Source organism: Bos indicus, chromosome 20 (assembly GCF_029378745.1).
Source record: "Bos indicus isolate NIAB-ARS_2022 breed Sahiwal x Tharparkar chromosome 20, NIAB-ARS_B.indTharparkar_mat_pri_1.0, whole genome shotgun sequence".
NCBI classification, from domain to species: domain Eukaryota; kingdom Metazoa; phylum Chordata; class Mammalia; order Artiodactyla; family Bovidae; genus Bos; species Bos indicus.
The window spans coordinates 37,534,400-37,558,050 of NC_091779.1; the positions used below are offsets into that span (position 1 = coordinate 37,534,400).

Genomic DNA, 23,651 nt, shown 5'->3' on the forward strand with positions numbered 1-23,651 from the left:
CTTGACCTCACTTGCTAGCTGTTAAGTTAGTGTTCAGATGTTTATTTAATGGGAAATTATAGAGTGACGTCAGTCACTTTCCCATAAAACATCTGTTTTCTGCTAAGATCAGATAATGATGCCACATGCCCAATTCAGAGGGAAAAAAATGAATAAAGTCAGTAGACCGAATTCTTTTGATTTTTCACTATAAATTTTTCTTCAGTATTTCTTGCCTCTACTTATGTGAATGCTAGCAGAAAAATGACTTAAAAATTATGAATACCTAAATGATATTACAAACTTTGCAACTGTCAATCATGCTTTCGTTTAATAGCTTATACTATTTGTGGAAATACGCTTTATAGTTTTGTTCCTATACTGCATAAGAGTCATATTTTCTTACAGTAAATGTATTCCTACATCATTCAATATGTAAACATTTTGAATATACCCATGAGAGTGTTATGAGTTTCCAGTTTGTTATTCTTAAATATGTTTAAGAACTACTACATTAATGCCTGGCTTTAAGCCTAAGTATGCCAAAGGAATGCTTTCAGATATGTCATTAAGCATAGGTCCCAAGATAAGACTACCAAATTCTATTCTAAAATAAAAAAGAAGGCAAGATTCTAGTATGAAAGTTATAAGATTCTAGTATAGAAGCTATTAATGTTTCCATCTTTTTTAAAAAAAAAAAAAAAAAACTTTTTATTTTATATGGGAGTATAGACAATTCATAATGTTGTGATAATTTCAGGTACACAGCAAAGCAACTCAGCCATACATATATAAGTATTCATTCTTTCCCAAACTCCAAAATACTTAGTGTGTAGGTAAGGTATGCTGATATTAAGGATTTTATGGTATGCACCAACTCAGGAAAATTTTGCGATATTCTTTAGGAAAGTTAGTTCTAAAATAATTGAAACTTCAGCTCTTAGCACAAATTCCTCTGAGAACAATGTGTTCAAATTATAGCTTAACTAGAAATAATCTATGTAAGATACCATAAAGTACAGAAAGAAATTCTGGAAAAGCTGTAAATTACAAAGAGTAGAGGCAACAGTCAGACCAGAGTACTTTTCAGACTTGGAAGAACTTTGGACAAAACACACACAGTTATGTGTGCACAGACATACTTGTATTGTGCTTCAGTGAAAAATTGTGTCCCCAAATTCCATAGCATCAACATTTTATTGCATCATCTTATACCAGAGATTTATCATGCTCTCTGGAAGCAGATTTTGGTAATTACTGTAAGCAGTGGCAGGGAAGTTTGCACCACAAAAGGAAAGAACTGGGTTGGCAATACTTTTTTAAAGTGAAGGACAGCTCTTGGTGTGTGTGTGTGTGCGGGGGTGGCGGGGTAGGACATTATGGAAACATGAAACAAGTTAAAATTATCTTAAAGTATCATTCCTGTCTTATGTGTTCTCGTATTTGCTTCAAAATAATCCAATGGTGGGAAGGAGTATAGGTGGGGGAGGGGATCTAAGGCTACTGCAGACAAGATTATATATTTATATTCTCCCTCAACCACACTGACAAGTCCTGGTAATATAAATGTCATTTCAACAGGCTGAATCTAGAAAGTCTGCAATCATCTTGCCACCTTGTTCTTCCTTCTAAAACTCTTTCTAAATGGCTAGCCAAGAGGTTCTTCTGACTTGTTTACTTGCCCCCAGCATCACAGAGCTCAGACACTGGCCTCCCTTCATCCAGCGCTCTGAGAGGAAACCCCCTTGGTAATTTAGGGGAAGTTTCTTCCCTCCGAGAAAAACTCAGATGAAAACTCAAGTAATTGTTTAACAAATTAAACAAAGACGGCAAAACCTATTTCCCCATACATGGGAGTCCAGGAAATGCACATCTGAAAGCAGTCTTAACTGAAAATGTAGATGTTGCTGGGCTAGCAAAACAGTTGCAATCATGGGTAGTAAACTGGCTTCCATCTGGGATTTTTGTAAAGATCTTCTGTGAAGAAGCTAAAAAGAAGTTTATCTTGCCTAGAGAAACGAATTTGCACAAATACAAGACTCGGGAAGCTAGATTCTACACAGGCTCAAAATTGGCTGGATCATTCCAGCAGATCCATCCTTCAGCAGAAAATATCATCACCCCCAAAAGCCTTCTTTCTGCTTATCATGAAATATCCACTAAACATTGAACAAACAGAAGAAGGGGTACTATCGCCTGAAGACACACAATCCATGACATTGTCACAGAAAGCCTTATCCAGCTATAGAATCTTGTCTCTTTCTGTCTCTATCTCTGTCTCTTTCTGCTGGCAGATACTCCAGCACTGTTTAACTCGGCTTTATGAGACATGCATAATTTATAACGGAAGGCAGTTTTCCCAGTCACTTTCAAGGTAAGCAGTTTTCCTAGCAGAAATCCATTCAAATCAGAGTTAATAAACTGGGTGTCTGTGTGTGTCCTTAAGCACAAATCTCCAGTCAGGATTCATCCTCGCTCTACTGAAAACCAAGATCATATCAGCAGAATAAAAGCATCTGTTTTCAGCACTGTCCACAGACTTGCAGTTTCAGAGTGGTTTGAAAGAAATTACCAGATTAATACCAAATTAATATAAGCTGGGGTTGGGGGGTGGGGGGGGTAGGGGTGGGGGTGGGGCCGGGGATCTTATTTTTCTTAGAGAATAATTTAACTTTAAAAGAAGCTTTAAATCTTTTTTTTTTTTTTAATTAAAGAAACGTTCAAAAATGTCTTACAAGCAGGAACTGATCAAAACTGTAGGCTACCTACCTTGAAGCTGCTGAAATTTCACAGATAAGAATTTCCAAGTCATAGAAGCCTAAGCTTTCTAGGAAAGCCTTGAGCCTGGGGCTTCTGATTTTTCAAGAACTATTTGATTTTTTTTTTATAACGTATTTATTTTTCTCATATAAATCTCTTACGAACCATATGTTGCAGGCAGAATATTTGGTTAACTTCTCAAGTTAGTAAAACTAAAGCTTAGAAAGTTTAAGCGATTACTAAAGTTTACAAAGTTAGTGAAAACAGAGGCAGGACTTCCAAATTCAGCTCTACCTTCTTTCTTATCTCTTTCTTTTTTCTACCGTTTCTTTTCATGCATGGCATTTGATCACCAAAATGTACAATCCAATAAACTATTAGCTTCTTTAGGACAGGCAACAAGTTCCCCCTTGGCATTGTTAATATAGATCTTCCTTGATTTACAATGGGTTTCAGCTCAGTTCAGTTCAGTCGCTCAGTCGTACTTCTCCACAAACTTCATTTCTGAGGAGTTAGGTGACCACAGGCTGAACCCCTCTGAGCCAGGGGTCTGTTGCACCTTATGACAGCTGACCCACCCCAGTCGGTATGAGCAGAGGACTGGGTCCGGTGACTGCCCCGACCTGGTCATGTGACACCTGAACACTGGGTTCAACTCTGGGAACACAAGGGGATGTGGAAGGCAACCAGGTTGGCGAAGGGCCTAGGAGGACTGGGCATCTGAGAAGAACTGGCAGAAAAATTCGAGGCTGTGCTCAAGTGCTTTCCTGACACCGTCCGAACTGTCATCCTCTATTTCTCCCTGGACCTCACAGGAGACAAGTTCAACTTAAGTTTGGACCATGGACACACAAAACTTTCAGGCAGCGGCTGCGGGCCGCCTTCCGGGGTGCAGGGGAGGGGGCTGCCACTCTGGGCGCTGGAATGCACAGCATGTCCTCTCCCTGCCATCCAGCTCAGAGGGACCCAATCTCCTGCATGCCCCACTGAGAGCCGAGAGAGAGGCTCTGCTCCCAAAGGGAGTTTCTGTGGCTGAAATCCCGTCAGGGTCCTCTTCCCTCTGTGTGGCCGCACATCCCAGGGTTACTTTTGCTGGGAGCTGCCCAGGGCCCAACCTCCGGCTCTTGCAGCATTTAATGGTGAGCCAAGTGTAAGGAGAACAACAACCTAAACAACTTCTTCTCTGCTAGTAGAGTCGCTTCCTGACGAGGGAGCCTGAAAACTGGGGAGTACAGCTGGCCTGGGGCTACTCAGTCTCAACTTTGTCCCTCCCTGGGCTCTTCCTCCCTGCGTCACTGTCCCCGTCCATGATACTGCCACTGCAAGTCTATCGCCCACCGGACTCTGAACTCCTGAAGTCAGGGATTTTGTCTTTCTCATTAAAAAAAAAAAAATTTTTTTTTTTGGCCTGTGCCTTGAAGCATTCGGGATCCTACTTTGGCGACCAGGGATCGAACCTGTACCCCCTGCAGTGGAAGCGAGAGGCTTAACCACTGGACTGCCAGGGAAGTTCTGTGTCATCCTCATGTCCTAGAAAAGTGGCTGGTACATTAAAAAAAAGAAAAAAAAAGTCAAGTGCTTATTGAATGAAATTATTTGTGATGGAAAGGTAGATATTTTCTGGGACAGCTAGACTTAAATAATTTGGTCTACCTTTTAACAAAACCCAAATTTACTAAAAATAAATAAAGAGCATTTAGTTTCCGAGATTTCCTTTCTACAGGATGCCAAAAAAAAAGCCAGGTGATCTCTTCAGCCCTCAGGTGGGTCTTCCTATTATATCTTACAATCTCTCTGTCTCTGTGGATGTAATTCAGCCTCCCTCCCCATGTTTGTCAACAGATCTAGAGAGAAAATGAAGCGGGGCCAACCTGTTGGCTTCAAATGAACTGGGCCAAAGTTTCTTTCTGGGTGGCTTGTTTCTAGGTTGCCAAGCATTGTGTCGAGACAGACTCCATTTGTCCAACTTTTGATTAGCCAGGAAGGCTCCGCTTGTGGCCTATAAGCAGCAAGTAGATTTTGCTGCCCTGTGGATTCCAGGGTGCTGCACACTGGGGCCTCGTTGCTCAGTAACGACTGGGCAGTTGTATAACCAATGATAATATTTAGAATGATGCAGCAGTAATAAGGTCATCCCATTCCACATTGCAGGGAAGAAACCAATCCTTTCCAGTGGACAGGAAGGAATTCTCCCTGGCCCCCAGTTGCTACTTGATTAACTTCATGGTTTCTTTAATCAACCTTTAATAGGAAAGTGATCACTGTGAAGACCACAGACAAATAAAATGTAAGGAATCTGGAGGCTTAGTTACATGCCCCTAAGCTGAAGCTCTCTCTTCTTGTTATAGAATTTTCACTCATACTGTGTGGACCAGGACAGCTCTTACTGCTGCTATCCTTACCACCAGTAGCTACCAGTAACTGAGCACGTACAACCTAGACAGCATATTAAAAAGCAGAGACATTACTTTGCCAACAAAGGTCCGTCTAGTCGAGGCTATGGTTTTTCCAGTAGTCATGTATGGATGTGAGAGTTGGACTATAAAGAAAGCTGAGCACCAAAGAATTGATGCTTTTGAACCGTGGTATTGGAAAAGACTCTTGAGAGTCCCTTGGACTGCAAGGAGATCCAACCAGTCCATCCTAAAGGAATTCAGTCCTGAATATTCATTGGAAGGACTGACATTAAAGCTGAAACTCCAGTCCTTTGGCCACCTGATGCGAAGAGCTGACTCATTTGAAAAGACCCTGATGCTGGGAAAGATTGAAGGCAGGAGGAGAAGGGGATGACAGAGGATGGGATGGTTGGATGGCATCACTGACTCAATGGACATGGGTTTGGGTGAACACCAGGAGCTGGTGATGAACAGGGAGGCCTGGCGTGCTGCAGTCCATGGGGTCACAAGGAGTGGGAAACAACTGAGCTAAACTGAACTGAACTGTGTGCCAAGCACAAATCCTCAGAACAGATCCATGACACAGATACCATGAATGAATTCATTTTACAGAGAATGAAAAGGAGGCTCAAAGACACTCCTCCCCACCAGAGATAGATATATTTCCTTCTTCAATGAAATGTATGTGTAGGGGGGGAAAGGAAAGAAATCTGCTCTCCCTTTTCTTGTACATAAGCACCTGGAGTATTTCATCAAGCCTCAGTGATACCCCTCAGCCACGACAGTGTATCATTTAAAATAGTAAATTTTTCTTATGTGTTTTGGCTTTCATTTTTGCAAGACCTTCACAAAACCTTCATATGTCCAAGAACCAAGAATCGTCTAGCTCATTGCTTGCCCTCTCGTGTTAAATGAAATGACAAAATTTGAGATCATTCTTATTGTAGCTGTCTTTTCTTTGACAATAAGGGGCCATATTTTGAGGTTTACCATTTACTGTCTCTACTTCTGTTTTCTCAAGTAAGGGAGCCCTTTGCTGAGTGGAGCTTGTTGGCTTCACCTATACTGAAGTCCTATATTTCACTGAATTCACGGGTCTACAGATTTGGAAGATCGTTTGTCAAAAGGGATGCTTTCACCTTCCAGAAAACTGGAGACACAGAAGATTTCTTGCAGGGTAAGAGCTTGAGAAGGAATGCACATTCAGAATGAGAAAAGAAAGCACGAGTTTTCCGAAAAGATTCCAAAGTAAGGAGGAAGTGAGGTGGTAGCTATGTCTACACAGAGCAACCTGAAATGGAGTTTAACTATTATCTAGTGAATTTAATCAGGGTTAAGTCAGTCAAACCAACTCATATTTCTGGCATGAAATATCTAGTCTGGCTGCCTATCTTGACCAAATCAATAGAAATTGGTGCCAACTCCCCATTTTATTGTGTGGTATGTTGGCACAGTTGTATTCCTTTTGTCCAAAAAAATAGGTACTTGAGTACAAATGTAGCCGTTAGGCTTTCTCCCGGCTTCTCTCTGGCAGCTTCTGGAATGCTAATACATACCAAGGATGTTAGGAAGGACTGAAATGTCAAATTTGAGAAAAGGAGACCATGGCTTCCAGGGTCTCTAGTGCCACAATTCACCAAGAAGGATGTTCCAAGGGTGAAAATCTAACTTAAATTTCTCAGAGTTTAAATGTGATTAAAAACATTCAGAACCAGGCTTCTCTGGTGGCTCATTGGTCAAGAATCTGCCTGCAGGTGCAAGAGTTGCAGGTTGGATCCCTGCTCCAGGAAGATCCCACATGCCGTGGAGCAACTAAGCCCGTGTGCCACAACTACCAACCCAGTGCCTAGAGCCCACGTACACAAGCCCACGCACTCTAGAGCCAGTGAGCCACAGCCACTGAGCCTGTGCTCTAGGGCCCAGGAACTGCAGCTACTGAGCCCACCTGCTGCGACCCTGAGCCCACCTGCCGCAACACTGAAGCTCATGCACCTTAGAGCCCGTGCTCCACAAGAGAAGCCACAACAGTGAGAAACCTGCACGCTGCACCCAAGGTTTCTCCACAACCAGAGAAAAGCCGGTGCAGCAACGACGACCCAGCACAGCCTAAAATATATTAATTAATTAATTGAAGGAAAAACAACACACAGAACCTTCTGAAACAAAATGCCAAACGCAGGCAATGCAGTAAGGGTTTCATGCATTCCAAGTTCTGTCTGCACAGACCCTGGGACTTTTGAACTTAAAGAGTGCTGAGTTCTCATATTCCTGATGGGGGCCGAAAAGGCCAGCACGGCCAGGACACAACACATTTATAACACAGAAGATGGAGAGATTTTCCAACAGTTGCTTGTTTAGTGGCGTTCAGTAGCTGATTCCATGTTAAGCTAAGCTTTGACAAGGAACTACCAACTGTGGAATAAGGTAACATATGAAACCTGGGAATAGGCTGATGCATGCACAAGTCTATCAGTGCATTCTTATAATTAATAGCACCGACACTGAAACCTGAGTTCCAGTATTGGTGGCTCAAGTGTTGGACTGAGCCTGCAGATGTGCTTTGTTTGGCTTTCACTGTTTTGTTCTGTTACCTATGTCAGTGTTTAAAAAAAGCTAGGTTCTGGACTTCCCTAGTGGTCCAGTGGTTAAGAATCTGCCTGTCCATGCAAGAGACATGAGTTCAATCCGTGGTCCAGGAAGATCCCACATGCTGTGGAGCAACTAAGCCTGTGTGCCACAGCTACTTAGCCCATGCTCTAGAGCCTGTGCTTCGCAACAAGAGAAGCCATTGCAATGAGAAGCCTGCTCACTTCAACTAAAGAAAGCCTGTGCACAGCAAAAAAGACCCAGCACAGCCAAAAATAAATAAATTTAAAAAAAATCTAGGTTCTTATCAATTTTTGGATTTCTGGATTCTTTGGAAAAATTGGAAGATTTGGCCCTTGTTGACACATGGCAACAACTGGATGGAGTTGATAGCTTTCAGGTCATAATCACCTCCTTTCCTCCCTTTGTCTACACTGTTCTGCAGTGGGTCACTTTCCATTTATCATCATACTCATCCCTGCTACCTCTCCCACTGAAGAGAAATATTTCCCTGTATCCATGACTCTATCAAGTAGGAAAACAAAAAGGAGCCTGAAAGGGCAACTTCATATATAAAGATCCCTCACCTGCTTGGCCACTGGAGGCATTTGAGCTTGCTTTTCCGTTCTAAAATATTGGGCCCTTACTTTGTCCTCTCCGGATACATTCTCCAGTAATGCTTCCCAACACACACAGAGATCCTCTTGTGTATGTGTAATTTGCAAAAGTCCCCAAAGGGGACCTCCTTATTTACACTGGATCACACCCTGCTTTGGTTTAGAATCACAGCACTTCAAATCATGAAAGAAATTCTTATTGAATCTATCATTCATTCCAATTGATCATAAGTATCTAAATTATCATGTAGCTTAGAAATCATTCCTTTGAGACTAACACCTTGAAAAGATCTTTAGCAAACGTAATTATGTCCCTTGCCTTAACAGTCCTAGAAAAGAACTGAGACTCTTGTAATGGTTCCAAGTGGTGGCATTCCCAACTTGCAATTAGGTTACCTTTTAAGGTTCATTTTATACTGGTTGTTCAAGGTTTAAAATTCCTTTCTCTTTAACACCAGTATCATAAATGTTGATAATTTCTCCAAGGTTTACACACAGTTTCTTTTTAACCAAGCAGAGGGACTGCCTCTTAGTGTTGTTGTTGTTTTTTCCCTGAAAAATTACTCAACCAAAGGTCTTATTCCTGCAACAAAGTTGATGTATTAAGTATGAGAAAACACTAGGGAGTTCTACTTCAAAGGATTGCTAAAGGGAACGAATATTTTCTCTAGTTGTACTGAACAAGGGCTCTCCTCTTACAAAGGGTAACACAGTGGGTTTTTTTTTTAAAGCACAATTATCAGAAAGCAGAAACCTCTAAACACTGGCCTCACCACTGAAGAGAGAGCATAAAGGAGCACAAGACCCTCAGTTTGCATCCAGGAAAACTGCAGGGACTCAATTCCGACTCCAGCCACAGGGTGGTGGGAAGGGACTCCCTGTTCCACTAAACAAAATGGCAGATATGAGTTCTGTCCTCTGAGTGCTTGCTGCAAGAACTTGCTTCCCAGAAAAATGGCAGCAAATGCATAATGAGGACGTGCCCTCACCTCAGTATGAATGTAGCTTTTCTGCTAAGAATCGTGGCCGGCTATGATTACCTCTGGTCAGCAATGGGCCAGACCAGTTTCAAAAACATGTGCCCCAAATCATCCTGTCTACTTGACTGTTTTATGGGCAACTCATCCTCCAATGGGAGCTTTATGTACATGCAATCACTTGTTTGAAGACCTGGGCAAGTAGAAGCCAGCAGAGATCTGCAAGGCATTGGGAAAAAAAAGAAACTGACGTAGTTTCTGTTCCAAGTAATGGCCAGCCCTCCAAGGCATAAAGCAGTCAGAATCTTGCCTCAAGACTTTCGAGTTGTTCTATGGAGTTCTTTTTACACAGAGATCTTGAAAGGAGATTATAAACATCCTTGCGAACTCCCTGGGAGGTGAAAAGATGCTGAGAGCCAGCTCACAGAATGATCTGCCTAAGGGTGGACAGTAAGCCAAGGACGGAAAAGAAAACAGGGCTAGTAATACCTGAGGTCTGGGCTTGAGCTACAAACCCAGAAACCATCCTGCTGGGGGTAGTGTCTACGGATATTCCTTCTCCAAGTCAGAGATGTGCTGTGGGGAAAGAGAACAGTGGGCAGGGAGGAACGTACAGCAACATTTTTCTGAAATTTTTAGCTCTGTTCGTATTCACCAATCACATGTACTCTTAAACCATTTCCCACGCAGGCGTAAATCGTTATTTCACGTTCATAGAGAATAAGAATCCTATCCTGCCAAGCTTCCATGCCTCGACAATCCAAGTGTCAACTGACAAAGTGTCTGGATGGGGAAATCTCCCACCCCCTCCCCATTCTCCCACCAGCGTAAAAGGCAACGGGGGTGGGGGACAATGGAGAAGTCATGCGGGTTCACCAGGAAAAGATACAGTGTTGGTGGCAGGAGAGTTGGTGAGTGTGTCGTGGGCATTACCTCTTGATGAGGCTTCCAAGAAGGCTCCCGCTCAAGTCGTGGTGGCTCTGAGAACAAGCATTCTTGCATCAATAGCTAATAGGCTGTCCAACCAGATGTTATCTGGGTGGGATAAGAGGGTGAGAAAACAGACCTGTTGTACGCTGTTGTCAACTACATCGCTGTGGGCAGAGAAGGCTGGTGGTGTAGTGTCTAGCAGGGTGCCTCTTGCATAGTGAGGCAGACCAGATTACGTGGCGGTTCAAATCCGTTTCCTCTTGTGATTGGTAAAATACGAGAGTTATAATCATTCATGCATTACTGAAGCCTCCTTTCCATCATTTTGAAGGGACTTTTATTTTCTAGAACAGAGCATGCATCCAGCAGAAACCTAAAGCGTTGGTTTTTCTAAGCGATCTTTGGCAATAAGCACACATGAAAAAACAAAACTGCATAGGGTACCTGTGACGAGACTGGAGATGATGAGTGGTAACACCAGCATCTGTAGCATCCTCATCAGGAGCTCCCCAGGAAAAGAGAAGTACTTGACTTCCCGGTAGCTCATTCTGTATGGTCGGAGGGTAAATCCAAGGATTGTACCTGAAGGAAAAAGAAAAACAAGGAAGAAAAGTTGAGCCTTTCTTGAAACTTTAACAAGCTTAGAAAAATATGCAAGAATTTGGCTGGTGATCATGCCTGTCTAACAAGAATCAATTTATTTAAGCAGCAAATATTTGTGCTGCTTTGCTGCAAGGGGTGTTGCCTGTCTTTTCAACCATAATCTCAAAGGGTCTGGCAGAATTCAGGGCTTCACAGAGAAGTTAGAGAAAAAAATGTTCCTGGTCTTAGCCAATGAAAAATTTCTTTGTCTAACTTGCAACCAATTTTGACATGGCCCAGGACAAAGTTATAAAGACTGGGGCATATCTAGGAAACAAAGCGTGTCCCCATATACAAGGCAATATGGGGGAAAAGGCTTATTATATTCAAGTTCCTTTGTAACAACAGATGTTAGAACTGCTGGCATAACTACTTATAAAGGGTAGTGTAATTTTATTTTTTACAATTAAAAAAAAAAAAACTCCTCTCGCTCACACTGTGAATCCAGTTTCATCATCCCCCTATCTACACCCCACACTTTCTGTCTACGTGGTCCTGATATTGCCTTGGCAACTATCCTGTACAGAGTTGCTAGTTGCTGGCAGGAGAGGATTTCACTTTTCCCAAAAATCTTCCCTGAAAAACTTAGGGGATAATAGGGGACAGAGAAAGCAATTTTTCCCTTAATTTGATTCTGCTCCTGGAACTTTAAAAAATATCAAAATGAAGTACTCTGTGGTGCTCTGGTGGTTAAGAATCTGTCTGCCAATGCAGGGAACATGGGTTCAATCCCTGGTCCAGGAAGATTCCACAGGCTGAGGGGCAACTAAGCCTGTATACCACACCTACCGAGCCCATGCTTTAAGGTCCATGAGCTGCAACTACTGAAGCCCACACACCCAAGAGCCTGTGCTCTGCAGTGAGAAGCCACTGCAATGAGAAGCATGCACACTGCAACTAGAGTGTAACCCCCGCTTGCCACAACTAGAGAAAGTCAAGCGAAGCAATGAAGACCCGGTGGAGCCAAAAATAAATAAATAGAATCTTTAAATATTTATTAACTTTATATGCAAATCAAATTATGCATGATACCATTGGAAATGTTTAAAAATTAACAAATGTAGTGAATAAATTTACTCCCTCTCCCCTTTCCCTAATTAACTTTCCTGACTCCACCTCAGTTCAGTTCAGTTCAGGCACTCAGTCGTGTCTGACTTCCCGACCCCATGGACCACAGCATGCCAGGCCTCCCTGTTCATCACCAACTCCCAGAGTTTACCCAAACCCATGTCCATTGAGTCAGTGACGCCATCCAATCACATCATCCTCTGTCGTCCCCTTCTCCTCCCGCCTTCAATCTTTCCCAGCATCAGGGTCTTTTCAAATGAGTCAGCTCTTCGCATCAGGTGGCTAAAGTATTGGAGTTTCAGCTTCACCATCAGTCCTTCCAAAGAACACTTAGGACTGATCTCCTCTAGGATGGACTGGTTGGATCTCCTTGCAGTCCAAGAGACTCTCAAGAGTCTTCTCCAACACCACAGTTCAAAGGCATCAATTCGTCGGCACTCAGCTTTCTTTATAGTCCAACTCTCACATCCATACATGACTACTGGAAAAACCATAGCCTTGACTAGACAGACCTTTGTTGGCAAAGTAGTCTCTGCTTTTTAATATGCTGTCTAGGTTGATCATAGCTTTTCTTCTAAGGAGCAAGCGTCTTTCAATTTCATGGCTGTAGTCACCATCTGCAGTGATTTTGGAGCCCCCCAAAATAAAGTCAGCCACTGTTTCCACTGTTTCCCCATCTATTTGCCATGAAGTGATGGGATTGGATGCCATGATCTTAGTTTTCTGAATGTTGAGCTTTAAGCCAACTTTTTCACTCTCCTCTTTCACTTTCATCAACAGGCTCTTTAGTTCCTCTTCACTTTCTGCCATAAGGATGGTGTCATCTGCATATCTGAGGTTATTGATATTTCTCCCGGCAATCTTGATTCCAGCTTGTGCTTCTTCCAGCCCAGCGTTTCTCATGATGTACTCTGCATATAAGTTAAATAAGCAGAGTGACAATATACAGCCTTGATGTACTCCTTCTCCTATTTGGAACCAGTCTGTTGTTCCATGTCCAGTTCTAACTGTTGCTTCCTGACTTGCATACAGATTTCTCAAGAGGCAGGTCAGGTGGTCTGGTATTCCCATCTCTTTCAGAATTTTCTACAGTTTGTTGTGATCCACACAGTCAAAGGCTTTGGCATAGTCAATAAAGCAGAAATAGATGTTTTCCTGGAACTCTCTTGCTTTTTTGATGATGTTGGCAATTTGATCTCTGGTTCCTCTGCCTTTTCTAAAACCAGCTTGAACATCTGGACGTTCACAGTTCATATATTGCTGAAGCCTGGCTTGGAGAATTTTGAGCTTGACTTTACTAGCATGTGAGATGAGTGCAATTGTGTGGTAGTTTGAACATTCTTTGGCATTGCCTTTCTTTGGGATTGGAATGAAAACTGGCCTTTCCAGTCCTGTGGCCACTGCTGAGTTTTCCAAATTTGCTGGCATATTGAGTGCAGCACTTTCACAGCATCATCTTTCAGGATTTGAAATAGCTCAGCTGGGATTCCATCACCTCCACTACCTTTGTTCATAGTGATGCTTCCTAACGCCCACTTGACTTTGCATTCCAGGATGTCTGGCTCTAGGTCAGTGATCACACCATCGTGATTATCTGGGTCGTGAAGATCTTTTTTGTACAGTTCTTCTGTGTATTCCTGCCACCTCTTCTTAATATCTTCTGCTTCTATTAGGTCCATGCCATTTCTGTCCTTTATTGAGCCCATCTTTGCATGAAATGTTCCCTTGGTATCTCTAATTTTCTTGAAGAGGTCTCTAGTCTTTCTAGTTTTCCTCTATTTCTTTGCACAGATCACTGAGGAAGGCTTTCTTATCTCTCCTTGCTATTCTTTGGAACTCTACATTCAAATGGGTGTATCTTTCCTTTTCTCTTTTGCTTCTCGCTTCTTTTCTTTTCACAGCTATTTGTAAGGCCTCCTCAGACAGCCATTTTGCTTTTTTGCAATTCCTTTTCTTGGGGATGGTCTTGATCCCTGTCTCCTGTACAATGTCCCAAACCTCCATCCATAGTTCATCAGGTACTCTGTCTATCAGATCTAGTCCCATAAATCTATTTCTCACTTCCACTGCACAATCGTAAGGGTTTTGATTTAGGTCATACCTGAATGGTCTAGTGATTTTCCCTACTTTCTTCAATTTAAGTCTGAGTTTGGCAATAAGGAGTTCATGATCTCAGCCACAGTCAGCTCCTGGTCTTATTTTTGCTGACTGTATACAGCTTCTCCATCTTTGGCTGCAAAGAATATAATCAATCTGATTTTGGTGTTGGCTGTCTGGTGATGCTCATGTGTAGAGTCTTCTGTTGTTGGAAGAGGGTATTTGCTAACCCTTGACCCCTAAAATGTGCTTATTCCATTATTATGAATATTTTCAAAAATTTTGCACTGTTATTACTAAAACATGTGAATTATAGAGAAGTACTGAGTAGTCTAGAGGCTAAAGGTTGAGGAAGTGAATACTGTGTAGACACAAGTTTTTCCAAAGGAAGCAATCTTTACTTTAAGGAAACTGAGCCATCCTAACTTCTTATGAAATGAGACACAAAGTTCATTTCAGTTGTTACTATAACTTCCAATTTCAATTCTTGGATTCCAGCAGCAATGAAGTATCTATTTGATTACATACTGTGATACCCCAATCATGAGCTGAATCTATGATATTCTAATTATGAGCTGAATCTATGTTTACTAGAAAATCCAGCTGACCCAGTTTTCAAGACCTTCAGAAAAATATTTATTGCTTTCCCTCAGTATAACAGTAACATGTTTGATATAAAAAGTTGATTGGGAAAAGGTAGAAAAGTCCAGGCAAAACCCTGGCTTTATTTGCTTTGCTATTTAAACAGCAAATAGCTAATGCTTGGAGAAGGAAATGGCAACCCACTCCAGTGTTCCTGCCTGGAGAGTCCCAGAGATGGGGGAGCCTGGTGGGCTGCCGTCTGTGGGGTCACACAGAGTCGGACACGACTGAAGTGACTTAGCAGCAGCAGCTGATGCTTATTGAGGTCTTACTATTTGCTAAACATTTCTGTTAAGTGCTTTACCTGTATTTAGTCACTAAGTAGTATCCAACTCTTTTGAGACCCCATAGACTGTAGCTTGCCAGTTCCTCTGTCCATGGGGTTTTCCAGGCAAGAATACTGGAGTGGGTTGCCATTTCCTTCTCCTTCCTTTCCTGGCCTGTATTAGTATATTTAATCCTCAAAAAAAATCCCAGGAATTATGTACTAATTTACCACCAATTTACTCACAGAGAAATTTAATCACAGTGAACTTAAAACATGCCCGATTTCAATAGCTCTTCCATATCAAAGTTAAACAGTCACCGAAGTGGCAGAGCTGGGAGTTAAACCCAGGCAGTTAGGACTCAGATCTCCTGTTCCTGACTACATTTCATTCTCCTGCCTCTTCAGTAGGGCAGACAACCACTGTTAGTGCTTCTGTGAGTTTCCTCCCAGGATGTTCCCATACAGAGTGAAATATATTGAAATCATGAAGACAATACTTTTCCATATACTGTTACTATAAATAATACTTTTAAGCCTCATGATAACAGGTCTAATGATTTTATCAAAATGTACCTAATTTTTTTTGTTGTTTTCACTTTATTGTTTCACATTTTTTACTTTATGAAAAACTCCATTATGAATATATGAAGGCTGGTTTTTTCCTAGGAATATTTTGCTTAGCGTGGTTCAGGGAAAGGGAACCTGTGCGTTAAAGAATCTGGCTACCAGGTGGGAAGAGGAGAGATTAAGGTAAGAGAGATTAAGATGTATAAACTTGCAGTTACAAAATAAATGAGTCATGGGTATGAAATGTACAGTGTGGGGTAATATAGTCAATAATTATATAATATCTTTGGTAGAATGACAAATAGTAACTAGGCTTACCATGAGGACCATTTTAAATGTATGGAAATACTAAATCACTATGTTGTACACCAGGAACTAACGTAGTGGTGTAGGTCAATCTCACTTCAAAAACAAACTCATGGAAAATGAGATCAGAATTGTGGTTACATGAGGCACGGTGTGGGTGGAAGGAGCATTAGAGAAAGGTGGTCAAAGCTACAAACTTCCAGTCATGAGACAAAGAAATACTAGGGATGTAATGGACAACATGATAAATTAACACTGCTGTACTTACATGTGAAAACTGGTAAAAGGGTAAATCTTGAGTTACCACAAGGAAAAAAAAAATTTCTGTTTCAATTTTTGTATCTATAAGATAATGGATGTTCACCAAACTTATTGTGATAATCATTTCATGATGGAAGGAGATCAAACCAGTCAATCCTAAAGGAAATCAGTCCTGAATATTCATCTAAGGACTGATGTTGAAGCTGAAGCTCCAATACTTGGGCCACCTGATGTGAAGAGCCAACTCACTAGAAAAGACCCTGATGCTGGGAAAGACTGAGGGCAGGAGGAGAGGGGGACAACAGAGGATGAGACGGTTGGATGGCATCACCGACTCAATGGATATGAGTTGGAGCAAACTTTGCGAGATTATGAAGGACAGGGAAGCCTGGTGTGCTGCAGTCCATGGGGTTGCAAAGAGTCAGACACGACTGAGTGACTGAACAACAATAAGTCAAATTATTATCTTGTACATCTTTGTGGGGGTTATGGGGCCGAGCTGTGTGGCTTGTGAAATCTTTGTTTCCTGACCAGAGATTGAATCCTGTCTCTCAGCAGTGAAAGCTCAGAGTCCTAACCATTGGGTCGCCAGGGAATTCCCACACTGTATACCTTAAACTTACATGGTGCTGTATGTCAATTATATCTCAATAAAACTGCAAGAAAATAAAGTGTATGACTACCTCAATTCATGCTATCAATCTGCTTTCTCAATGGGTTAGCTCAGCAGTTTAATTCATTAGTGAACAAGAGGGCTTATTTCCTATACCTCTAGGAACACAGCATTATAAAAAACGTTTAAAAGAAGCAGAATTTTTGAATGAGAGGAGAAAATAGTATGCACATTTGTTTTCTTTTGAATTTACTTAATATTTAGTGATCTTGACCATTCCCTCAATTGTATTTTCATCAAGCATTTATTACATTTTGATAGTTTAAGAGTTTATGTATGTGTGTGTATATTTGGTATATATTCTTTATGTAATAGAGATAGTTACTTTCTACCTATATTTAAAATGGTATTTGCTATAACTACTTTCCTAATTTACTTGCCATATATTATTACTTAAAATATACAGGTATTCTACTTTATAAAACAATGTCTACACATCTTTTTTATTAGATGATCTTTTCAAGAGTTATAAACTTAATTTCCCTCCCAAGTTTGAGAAATCTTTAATATATTTTTCCTTTTTAGATAGTTCACTTGGTTTTAAAATATTGAACCTTTAATCTTCCTGGAACTTGGTTTGGGATAAAGGATTTGACTTCAATTTTCATTGTGCATTATTTGATACAGCAGTATTAACAGCAGATAGATATTATAAAAAGCTCTGGTTATATCTGTTTTTTTCCTACTTATTCATATAAAGGTTGTTACTAGTTTAAATGCTTTATCTTATAAGTATGTAAATAAATAAATATTAAAATTTTTACCTTACTTCCAAATCAAATTTACACTGGTATTGATTATGTTTTGTGACTTTTGTTTAAATGCATTTAAACACTGGTCATTCGATTGTAACAAAAAATATGCACAGTAAACACGAGAAACTCACTTTGGTCTTCTGGAATTTGACCATACCAAGCTAGTAGGAATTTTAGATATCCTTCAAGCAACAATTTAAGAATAAGCTTGGCTTTACAAGTTCATTGCTAAATTCACGTATTTACTCATGTATTGATACAACAGTATTTCCAAGGGTAGGTAGGATCCTGCCTAGTTCAGAAAATCTAAATTACAATTTAGAAAAAAACTAGCAAGATAGCTTCTCTACTTATGATATAGGTTCTGAGAGCAAGAGACAAGCTAGTGTAGATGAAAGAAGGGATTATTCTTTCTAAATATTAGGTACATTTGATCCCACTCCCCAGAGTCCAACCGTTGCCAACACTGATTCTACTCTGCTCTCAACAACCAGTTCAGCTGTATTCACCTCTTTCTTTCTGAGTGATCCATGTACCTTCTCTTCCATTTAGCCTGCCTAAAGACAGTTCTCAATGGCACCCCACTCCAGTACTCTTGCCTGGAAAATCCCATGGATGGGGGAGCCTGGTGGGCTGCAGTCCATGGGGTCACTAAGAGTCGGACATGACTAAGCGACTTCACTTTCACTCTTCACTTTCATGCATTGGAGAAGGAAATGGCAACCCACTCCAGTGTTCTTGCCTGGAGAATCCCAGGGATGGGGGAGCCTGGTGGGCTGCCATCTATGGGGTCACACAGAGTCGGACACGACTGAAGCGACTTAGCAGTAGCAGCAGCAGCAAAGACAGTTCTCAAATGCACCTGACCTCTGGGTCTTCAAGCATCTCTAAATCGTAGAAGCAACTGAGTACTAAGCTTTGATCTGCTGAAGATGCTGCAGAGGTACCCAGCACATCTTGGAACCTTCCACAGGTCCTCTGACTTGCTGAGGGTCCTACAGTATGGTTATTAAGCATCGAGTCACTTTTTAAAATGGTTACACCAAGTCCTTTTTTATGGAATGATTTAACTAAACTTAAATAGAATTTATTCATTAAAGTAGCCTGCCTTTTCTTTCCAGGGCAGACATTTTAATCCTTGGATACCATCAGTACACAAAGGTAGGAAAGACATGAAAAGAAAACATGCTTCATATTCTCTCACTTAATGATATCAGTCTTGAGCACGTGCAAGATGCCACGTTCTCACAAGCACAGATACCATGGAGGCCAAGACTAGCACTACCTATATCTCAGATGAAGAACCGGTCATCAACAAGGTTGGTAAACTGCCAAAACCACAAACCTGTGTAGACAGACCACCTTATGAGTGGTCAAGTTCTTCAAGGTCAGCTGAGTGGCTGAGCTGGACTTCACACCCAACTCCAGGGCCCAGATCATCACCCACTACGCTGTACTCAGGGCCTCTCAATAGTCATGTCACTGGCGGGTTAGGGGGAGAATGGATACATGTGTCTGTACGGCTGAGTCCTTTCGCTGTTTACCTGAAGCTATCACAACCCTGCTAATTGGTGATACCCCAATACAAAATGTTTTTGGTGTTAAAAAAAATAGTCATGACACTACTTTAAAGAGCAATATTTTATCTACCTTTTCATTCTATTTTGAATTAGGTTAACTAATTAGGTTAAATATGGAGCTTAACTTGAGGACAGATTTCATTGAATTAATGAAGTTAACATCTAGCTGTTTTCAACTCATTTGTTACATGAAGAAACAAAAGACATTTTTTTCTTCAGCCTTCTGCTGGGACAGGTAGTTAGAGGTAAAGCCAGAGTGGTGAGGTCAGTCAGCGATCAACATCAAAATCAAGAGGAAATGGTCTGCATGCAAAGATGGCTTTTGAGGGGTTAGCAATTCAGGTTTCTGATTACAGAAATGAAGCCTTTTCTGAAACACGTTCTCACAGCCTGATGCACAGATGTCTCAGCACCCTCTCCACTCTGTCCTTCTGACCTGTTAGCGGGAGAGGGATGGGGGAGCCTGCTTCCCTTTGGTAAAGCAACTCAATGCCTCTGCAGAGCTGGGTTCCATTAGTGGGCACTTAAGTACATTGATCTATATTCCCAGAGTTAATAAAGACCTTTATGGCCACCAGATCTTCAGTGCAAAAGAACAGACCCTTTATTATTGATTACTCTGAGGAAATAACAATAAAAACCAGAAGAACTTCCTAACAGGACTGGTCAGAGCCAAAGCAAAGTTTGCAAAGTTGGCATCTTGGTAACATTATGTAATACATAGATGTCATGAGCAATATCAAGATCACTCATTCTCAGCCAGTAGGCTTATAGCACTCCTGTTTTGGTATTTTAACAAGATTTCTAGAATCTAGGAAATACAGTAACAAAAATGTTTACAGGGATGAAAACTAACTGTAGTTAGTTAAGTTAATTGCTATGAGCAAAGATGCATTTTCAAAAATATTCAATTCTTTCTCTTAATGTGTAAAGCACAAGAAGAGAGTCCTTCAGGGGCCCACTGTTCTCCCTAGGGAGTCTATATAACAAATACTTCTTTGGAAGATTAAATATCACTTCACTTTCTAAACTAAGACACAAAATGCACCCTGGTACCTCAGAAAGAACACATTCTCAGCTCACTTTTGAAGGCCAAACACACACAAGTAAAAGCTGAAGACTTGTTTTAAGAATTTGGTCCATATCTAATCTGAAAAAATTACTGAAAACATCAAGAAGTCAGAACATATTTATTTAAAAGTAAAAGAACGAGGCACAGTCAGAAGTAAACTAGATCAAGTCACCCAATTTAAGTTTTCGTGGATGCTGGAGTTAGAAACAAAAGTTTTACTAAGATTCCTGCCCTATCTCCAAACTCTGGAGAGTTGGTAGAAAGCCTTCTAGAATTATTACTTACAGTGCAAAATTCTCAGAAAGAGATGATGCCCCCTAAAGGCTCAGATGTCAAGAGAATTTAAAGGTGACAGTGGCATTGATCTTGAGAAGAGGACCTCACATTCTGAGGCCAGCTGTAAGAAAGCTACCAAAAGCCCACCCAAGATGAGCCAACTAGCTCTTTAAGCATTTACACTGCAAACCAGTCAAAGCGCATTCAAACTCCTACCAAGAAAAGGCTTGGCCTGTAGGTCTTTAGCCAGAAAGACCATGCTGTCTGTAAGATGATTCAAGGATGTAGCAGTTTTATGTACAAAATGCTACTATTTCCCAGCTACAGTCTTTTCATTTTTGTAGCAAAAACAAAACAAAACAAAACAAAACCCAAACACACAAACAAACAAAAGACTAGCATGACTTTGCCTCAAGTTTACAACAATCTAAAGTATGATGTGGGCTTCCAGAGTGGCTCAGAGGTTAAGAATCCACTTGCCAAAGCAGGAGACCCAGGAGATGCAGGTTTGATCCCTGGGTTGGGAAGACCCCCTCAAGAAGGAAAAGGCAACCTACTCCAGTATTCTTGCCTGGGAAATCCCATGGACAGAGGACACTGGCAGGCTACAGTCCATGAGGTCAAAAAAGAGTCAGGCATACCTTAGCAACTAAACAACAACGTGTGATGTAATAAAACCACAGGAGTGGCATCCATCACCTTTGCCATATTCTATTGCCTAAAAGCAAGAACAGTTTCCCCACACCAACAAGCAAGCTTCACAGGGTGATTAATGGTTTGTCTGACCTGTAAAGTCTCTAGGCCTGGCCTCCAGCTGCTGTTGAACAATTTCCTGAACAGAGGAATAACTTAGCTCCACAGTGAATCTGATTCCTTACTGTGCTGTGTGAACATAGGAGCCTGCCCTTCGAGACATCTCCTGTCTGCCAAACCGTGGTTTCTCTCATGATTTGGGAAACTGGTTCTTGATTGAGCTACGATTTCTCATACGCTTAGGCTTCTAGACTCACAAACTAGGCATGATAGCTCTCAATCCCTAATGCTCTGACAAGGCAGGTTGTTTTTATTTATTTTTTGAGTGTGAAGAACAGCAGATGTGATGCAATAGCAAGATCATGGACTGAAAGTCAGATGCTGTTAGTAAATAATGCAAGTAAACACTTCACGTAAATGACTGAATCATCACAGCAGACATACTTAGACAGACTTAGAATCACCATTGTATAGATGAGGAGACCAAACCCTAGAAAGAATAAGCTGTCTGCCCAGGATTACACGGCCAGTAAGAGATGTTGGCAAAATGGGGTTATAGACTTGGATCTTCCTATTTCCACAGCTCCTACCTTCAAGTCACATAATCTCTTTGTTCTCCTTGCCCTCTTCGTTAATCTGAAAAATGGGAGAACTAGATCAGAAAGCCAGTATCTAAGATCTTCTTGAACTTCAATATTCTCAGCTAAATGTCCTGAGCATTAGCTTAGCTTCTTTATGAATTCATCTTGTTTCTTCTAATGAATTCTAAAGTCCTTGAAAATGCACACGAAACTAGTAGTAAGTCATAAAACGCTTTATCAATTTGGCCATTATGGCTATTATGGCAGGTACGCAACAGGTTGAGAGACTGAATAAAAGTTTCTGTTTTGGAAATTTGTTAGACTGTGGCCAATCCATTTGGAGATGTTAAAGGCCGGTCTCATGTCAGCTTGAGGAAGCTGCTGGACATAAAGCATCATTAACTCATTTTTATAAAAACTCCAAGGCAATAATGGAGAGTTTACCTGCTGGGGGTGGGGGGATTGAGGGTCTGAAGCTCCCTGGCCTTTTGTTTTAGCCCAAACTTGCAGGCATTTCCTGGCGAGAAGCTGCCCTGTGTTGAGTCAACCTTTTGACCCTCCCCCACTCCTCAGTTCCCACATCCTTCAGAGATTTGGGGCCTGACTTGGCTCATTGTTTTATCCTTTGGTATTTCCTGTTGCTGGAGGTGGGAAATACCTGTTCCAGCCTTGTTCCACCAATGATGCCCAGATAACCAGCCGTGACGGACACCAGGCAGGGTACAGACTCAGACTCAAATCCACATGGCACGCAGCCCTGGGACCCAAGCGAATTGCAAGAACCCTGCAGTTCTGAAAAACCTGGTGTTTTCTCCTTCTTTTTTAAGACAGAGACCAATATGTGTTTATCACTAGATGATCCTGACACATAGTAGGGCTCAATAAATATTAACAAAATGGCATAGTAAGCACAGAATGTCCCAGGGACAGCAGAGTGGCTTTCAATGCGGTGCGACTTTCTTCTTCAAATTGCAGTAACACAGGCTATGCAAAATGGTAATGTAATTTATAAATAATTCTACAGATCTCTTAAATGTCCAATCCATTGTCCTTTTAAAAAAGTCTTTTATTTTAGAAATACGAACTATAATCACCAGAATCTGTTGCCTTTATTTCTGGTTTAAATATATATTATATAACTATATATATTATATTTTATAGTTACGTAAGAAGGAAATGGCAACCCACTCCAGCGTTCTTGCCTGGAGAATCCCAGAGACAGGGGAGCCTTGTGAGCTGCCGTCTATGGGGTCACACAGAGTTGGACACGACTGAAGCAACTTAGCAGCAGCAGCAGCAACTATATAGTTACGTAACTATATAACTATATATATAGTTACTATATACGTAACTATACGTAACTATATAGTTATATAGTTACGTAACTATATGTTATATTTACTATATACGTAACTATACAGTTATACGTAACTATACGTAACTATATAGTTATATAGTTACGTAACTATATGCCTCCCTGGTGGCTCGGATGGTAAAGAATCTGCCTGCAATTGTGAGACCTGGGTTCAATCCCTGGGTTGGGAAGATCCCCTGGAGGAGGGCATGACAACCCACTTCAGTATTCTTGCCTGGAGAATCCCCATGGACAGAAGAGCCTGGCAGGTTACAGGCCAAAGGGTCGCAAAGAGTTGGACATGACTGAGCGACTAAGCACAGCACAGGTACATATACAGTTGTGAGCAGAAACTGAAAATAAAATATATTTAAAATTTTCCAAGTTCCTCCTATGCCTTTGCTATGAGTCACATGCTTGCCAGTCCACATAAACTACAAAGTCCACTCATCTTTACCTGTGGCAGCAGTCCCATTGGGAAAACGTTCAAATCTCACAATTTGAAAGAGTA

General features: G+C 41.2%; 1 protein-coding gene across 1 annotated transcript in view; it reads right to left on the reverse strand.

The window, feature by feature from the left end:
* Positions 1–23,651, reverse strand: part of SLC1A3 (solute carrier family 1 member 3) — an 80,612-nt gene that overhangs the window by 44,819 nt on the left and 12,142 nt on the right. The window contains exon 3 of the mRNA XM_019982956.2: positions 10,690–10,827. Within this exon, the coding sequence (XP_019838515.2) occupies positions 10,690–10,827 (138 nt within the window). The remainder of the gene's footprint in view (positions 1–10,689; positions 10,828–23,651) is intronic.